General features: G+C 52.0%; 1 protein-coding gene across 1 annotated transcript; it reads right to left on the minus strand.

Annotated features, from left to right (window-relative positions):
* Nucleotides 1-2,482: 2,482 nt before the first annotated feature.
* Nucleotides 2,483-5,258, minus strand: Fate1 (fetal and adult testis expressed 1). The gene is made up of 5 exons (XM_020152388.2): nt 5,150-5,258; nt 4,713-4,837; nt 3,285-3,391; nt 2,966-3,044; nt 2,483-2,614 (listed from the first exon to the last, which is right to left on the minus strand). The coding sequence occupies exons 1-5, from the start codon at nt 5,256-5,258 to the stop codon at nt 2,483-2,485; spliced, it is 552 nt and encodes a 183-aa protein (XP_020007977.2).
* Between the last annotated feature and the right edge of the window lie 921 nt (nt 5,259-6,179).

A 6,179-nucleotide genomic window follows, 5' to 3' on the forward strand; every position in this document is an offset into this window, starting at 1 on the left:
TCCCGTTTGTTGGGCACCAATGATGATGGAAGCTAGCCCCTGACTTCCAGGAGCCAATGATCCAGTCATGGGCTGACTGGGTACCCCTCTAATACCAAGCCTGGGCGGTCCATGGAAATTTCCCAAGTAAGCACTACACATGCTGCAGATGGCTCTCCCCTGGGGCCTAAGTGTACGTGAGGTCCTCCGTCCTCCCTTCACCCTCAGCACACTGCTTCTCCACAGAGCACTCGCTGCTTGTTGGGAGAAAGGCTACGCTCATGATGGAGCGTTTAAGCAAGCTGAGGGCAGCGTGGCAGTGGAACCTAATCAGGGAGACAAATGGATCACAGCCCCGGGGATGAGCAGGGGTGCCAACCTGCCTTTTGGGGTCCTGTTCTCATAACACTATCCTGGTACCCATTAAGGAGCCCTGAAGAAGAGCCCAATGATGGTCTTTGCTGACTGCACTTCCCCTTACGGGGTCTCTGAGGTGTCCTTAGTAGACCACGCTGCAGAGCAGGATATAGACACAGCCAGAGCCCAGTCAAGTGCTCCATCTGAGTTTACCTAGCTCAGGAGATGTTCCTCCAGGGGGGCCACCAAGCTGTTTGTTTGCAACTCAGCTAAATTGCTCCCAGGAGGAACCTTTGTTTCACAACATATTTTCAACCAGACCGTCTCTGCAAACATGCCTGTGTCTGTGCAGACACACACACACCCAGATCCCAAAGGGCAGACTTGGCCCCACTTGGCTGCAATCCTCTCTTCCCCAGAACTTCCTTGCAGGACCCAGTTGGGGCAGAAGAAAGGAGCACCTTATGAGGACTGTGTGAGGTCAGGCCTCTTGGCACCACAGGCTGTAGGAGTATTATACTGGTGGCAGGAAGTGCCACTTGCTGCCTCTGTCTAAACAGGTGGACTGTTCCATCTCCCTGCTTTCTTGAACACTTCTGTACCTCTTGGTCCCACTGTCTCCAGACTGCAGATAGTGGGAGGGGTGGCCTGCAAGAAGGTCTCCCAACCTTGTTTCAAGCTCTTATGTGATTCCTGAGTCTTCAGGGTCCATTGGAGGGGAACAGGGAGCACTCTCTGTTCTTCTAGTTCCTCTTGACTCTCTTGGCAAAAAGTGCCTGTAACTGGATGCTATTATGCACAGGGGCTGCTCCTGGCACTCCAGTAGCCCTCTGCTCTGAGACCAGAGAGAGAATCTGACAACTATATATCCTTGTCTCAGCTTTCAGCAGGGCCGAGACTCCAGGGGCCACATGCACAGGACCCCACGGAGCTGAAAGGAGGTCCTGCATCCTCATCTCAAAAGCATTGTAATCCCTGAAGTGTCAGGGCTGAGGGATTCCCCTCTTGGGCCCCACTGAGTATCCAAGAGAGGTGGCCAGTACTGCAAGATCAGGCTCTGGGACTCAAGCCTCTTCTCTCTCAGCTGCCCCCAATCCCTCCCTCTCCCTTTCTTTCCCTTCCTCACCCTCCCTATCTCTGTCTGTCTGCTTTTCTCTTTCCCTCCTTCCTCTCGCGCCCTCTGCCCTCCATTCCCTCCCTTGCCTCGCTCAGATTCTTGTGCTCATATTGTATCTGGTGACACCTTCCCCCATCTTCATAAACATATTTGGGGGCCTTGGAAAGGTCTACTTAGCCACAAAGCCAATGCAAAAGCTCTGGGTTCCCACCCCCAGCCAGATGTACTGGGCCTTTGGTCCTAGTTAAAGAGACAATAGCTCTTCCTTCTGGGCAAGCGGACTGGTTTCTGGTCCCTTCCAGATTTCCTGACTGCATCCCTGCACTGCCTGGGCTGAAAGAACTGCTTCCTCTCAGCATTCATTGGCATGACAGTGACAGGGAGGACATTGTGAAGCCCTGCCTGGGCCGGAGATGGTGGGGGTGAGGAAGGGAAGAGAGAGCACTGGGGCCCCTAGGGTGATGGAATCAGCTCAGTCCCAGGCACAAGACCTTTGACAGGAGTGGCTGTTCCCCAGCACACACACACTCCACTGTCACTGTCTTGGATGAAACTCACACGCCAGGTTTCCATGCTAGCATTGAACCTTTAATGACTGCATTCTTTGAGCAGAGCAGTGTGTACTATGTGGAAGCAAATGGGGGAGGAAGACCAAGACAAACCTTGCCCAAAGAGGATGGAACAGAAGGGATGCCAGAGTAAACAGAGGCAAGGCCCAAGAAGGCCTGAGCTGGTGTTGCTGCAGTGGCCCATGCCACTCTTTTTCCCTCCAAAAAGAGCGGCATCTCAGTCCATGTACACCTCTGTAATGTCACATGGAGGTCCTCCCGACTGCCAGCAGTTGGGACCTCCCAATGCAGGGTGTTCACCATCCCAGGCAGGGGGCCTGACTGGAGTTGTAAAATGGCCCTGATGATGCCTGGGGGCTGCTGAGAGCTGGAAGAAAAGGGCAAGCAAGGGTGACTGAGGGAGAAAAGGAAAGAGGGGAAGCGGGGAGAGCTCCAGCAGGGCCGTGGTGGCTGGCATGCATTACTGGCGCATCCACAACCATATGTTGGCAAAACAGGCCGACACCAGCAGGGTGAACAGCATGGTCTCCTTGTAGCGCCAGGTAGCATCTTGGTCCTCAAGTATGCGCAGACGCCCAGTGAGCGCATGCAGCTGTGGAGGAACCAAAAGCAGGACTGGTAAGCGGTGCTCTTCCTGGAATGCCAGGGTGAATCGGTGAGGAAATGTATGAAATTAAAACAAGGAGCTTTGCTGCCCTTCAGTGGGCCAAACTGCCCCTGGGTAAGGACCAGGGACCTGGCATGGCCTCAGGGGTGGGACAGAAGGCTGGCTGCCTTGCCCCTCCCTCAGTGCTCACTACAGCTCTCTGCAAGAGGCCACTCCATCGCAGGGTGACAAGGAAGCCTGGGTGAGCTCACTCACAGCTCTCACAGCCACCCACCCCAAGACACCATGATTCTGCCTACACCTGCCAAATGGATCCAAGGCCCAGAAGCTGCTTACCTGTCTTTTTATAACTTCCATCTCCAGTCCGTCGACCTCTTCCAGGCCAATCTCAGCTGCCACATCTGCTTCTGGGCTGCTAGAGGAAAAAAGTAAAGACAGAGTGTCAGAGTTGCTGGTGGCCCTGGGCAGGACCAAGGGCAAGCAGGTAAGAGTGGGGGCTTCTTGGACAGTGACTCAGTCAGCCTCCAAGTCCTTCCTTTCTGAGGTTAAGGGAGCCTAGGGCCTGAGGGCTATACTCACGGGTCCCAAATGGCCAGGAGGTAACAGAACCCCAATATGCCTAGGCAGCCAGGGCCCAAGGCACTCCAGCTCTTACCACTCATGGTGGAACTTTATGCTTTGGAAGTTGCCAGAAGTCTCCTGGATATGGGCATCACCGTGGCCTGGCTCTCTCGGAATTCTGGGTATCTGCAGGTGGTGCACCTACAAAAAGGAAGGGCCACTCCAAGTCACCTGCTCAACCCCATCTCAAGTAGCTTCTCCACACTGTGCCCAAACCAACCCCGTGGTGCACCCCATAGGAGTCAGGTGATATCTGATCCTCCACCATGTGTTAGTGACTCCTCAGAGTGTATGTCTCGGGCCAGAGGCATCTGGTACCTTTGAAGAGCAGTGTGGGCTACAGGAGCAGAACATGGCTGCCAGTGCCAGACCTGGCTGGGTTCAAATACAGCTGTAGGTTTCTAGTTCACGACGAGCTATTTCACACACACTTTACCACCCACCAGGAACTATGGACATCCTCTAACAATCTCAAGTCACTGAATCCTGGTCACCACCCTGTGAAACAAGTGTTATTCTCATCTCATTTTGAAAGAAACAGAGAGGTTAAGCAACTCACCCAAGTCACACAGTTAGCTAGTAGAGCCAATAGTTTGAGCCCGAGGCATTCTGCCTCACAGGTTGCCCTCTTAACCATTCCACTACATGCCTTTCAAAATGCTTCCTCTTAAGTCTCCACTAAGCGACAGGCACACACACTTCTCACTCCACCTGGCTGGAGTAAGCCAAGTGAGTAAGAAAGCTGAGGTGATAGCGCTACAAATTAAAATTCTTTTCTTTCTGAGACTTAGGAGTATCTCGCATGCCAGCCTGTTCCTCGCCCACTCGCCATATTGAAGTAGAACCTGCCTCCCGGCAGGCCTGACCCAGGCGTGCAGAGGTCTGGGTTACGTCTTCTACTGGCCTCATTCTTAGATATGAACAGACAGCCAGAGCTCAGCTGTCACCCGAGAGAGATCCACAGCCCTCCTCTGTTCGTAGGCTACAATATTAAACTGCAAGTGGAACCATGTCATGGAAAGGATTTTCTTAGGAACTTTGCCACTAGGCTCTGTTTGTTGCAATAATACCAAATGTATTTTTCACAAAAGGTGCACACAGATACTGCTGTGATTTTTGTTTACTGTCATAGTTGATCTCTTTAAGATACTTCAAAACTAGCATGAAAATGACAGTGGGTGTCAAGGAGGCCCTAGGATTGTAAGGGGGATTTCCTTCCTAGTATTTTATACAATTTCCAAAATCAAGGAGATTTTCCTGTAGGATGAAATCAGAATGATGAAAAACGGTTTTAGAGATTTGAAAGCAAACTAATGAATGGATACCCATTCATTAGTATAAAGATTGTGGACTACCCACAATCAACTTCTGTCCTGCTTGGTCTTCCAGGGTCGGGCAGTGGCCCCAAACCAGTACTCCCAACCCCAGGCCAGCCATTGTTCACCATGGACATAGACATTACCATCTTCTTGGGCCTGGTGGCAGTCATACTCCAAACTGATTTGGGTGCAGTGCCAACAACCTTTGGTTCCAACTTTGGGCGCCTCTGGGAGACACCTGGTGACCGAGATCCATGCTCCATCATTTCTATAGAGAAGAACAGAGACCCCAAGAACAGCCCCTCAAATTTTTGCAATGGACAGAGGGGTGGCTGAGACGAGAGAGAGACAGAGGAACTACACATGTTGTTCCTACCCTCTCTCTTATGGGCTACAAAATGCTGACATGATCTATCTCCCCATCCCCGGCTCCCTGATCACCCAGGACGTAAATACTCCAAGACTCCAGCACACACACACACACACGAGTACCGTATACATATAAATTATCCAACATACACACACAATGCCTAAGTGCACTGGTTGGCTGTAGCCGAGGAGCACTTTAGTGGAACCTCACCTGCTATCACCAGGGGATCTTGGGTTTGCCCAAGGATAATTGCAGGCATCAGCTCTTCAGCCATGGACATTTCAATCTCCTCCTTGATATTGAGGGGTGCTCCTGCCATCACTGCCCATCACTCACTTGGTCGCGTCACAGGGTGGAAGGCACAGAGGAGGCACTCAGAAAAGTACCTCTTCCAGGGGTGGAGGTTGTCAAGAAAGATATACCCAGACATAGGGGTGGAGCCAAACCCCTTCTCTGGGCTCAGACCTTGGACTTGGCACTTTCTGTTCCTGCTGTATCTTATGGGCTGGGCTGTGGCCTTCTCCTCTGCTACTCTGTAAGCAACTTAGAAGAAGAGATACATCTCAGAGCCTTTGCTTCTGAGAACTTCCCTGGCTCACCATCCCATCATTTAGCAGCTCAGGGGGTGAGTAGGTGGGATCCCCTCTCCATCATTTCTAGGGAGAGGCAAGAACTAGCGCAGGGCCCAAACATCAGTCCATGGCCAAAGCAGAGTCAGTCAGGCCTTCGTGGTTTCTTCGACCCCAGCTTTGGCCAATAATCCAGGCCACGCCACTCTATCAGAAGGGATTTTCTGTAAAGCACATCCTGCCTCCCCGACGCAGTGTTCCCAGGCAGGGGAGAGAAACCTCATTCTGAGCTAAGCCTGGGAAGGAACCATGAGAACCAAGGGAGGAAAGAGAAAAAGAGGAGGAACTTGCCTCAGCTTCTGGCACCCCCGGGGCCCTGGGTCCTCACTGCCCAGTCTGAGTCTCAATTTTCCCTTAGTTCCCCTACTGATTAGACACTATGACAGTCAGTTTCATGTGTTAACTTGACCAGGCTCTAGTCCCCAGTGAGTGCACTAACCACTTGTTGCAGGGAAGGTATTTTGTAGTTGTGGTTAGCACCTACAGTCAGTGGACTTTAAGTCAAGCAGATTGCTTTCAGTAATATGCTGGTCCCCAACCAATCAATGGAAGGCTGTAAGAGCAAAGACTGAGGTTTCCCTGAGGAAGAGGAAAGTCTGCCTCAAGCCTGA

Source organism: Castor canadensis, chromosome X (genome assembly GCF_047511655.1).
Source record: "Castor canadensis chromosome X, mCasCan1.hap1v2, whole genome shotgun sequence".
In the NCBI taxonomy this organism is placed as follows: Eukaryota; Metazoa; Chordata; class Mammalia; order Rodentia; family Castoridae; genus Castor; species Castor canadensis.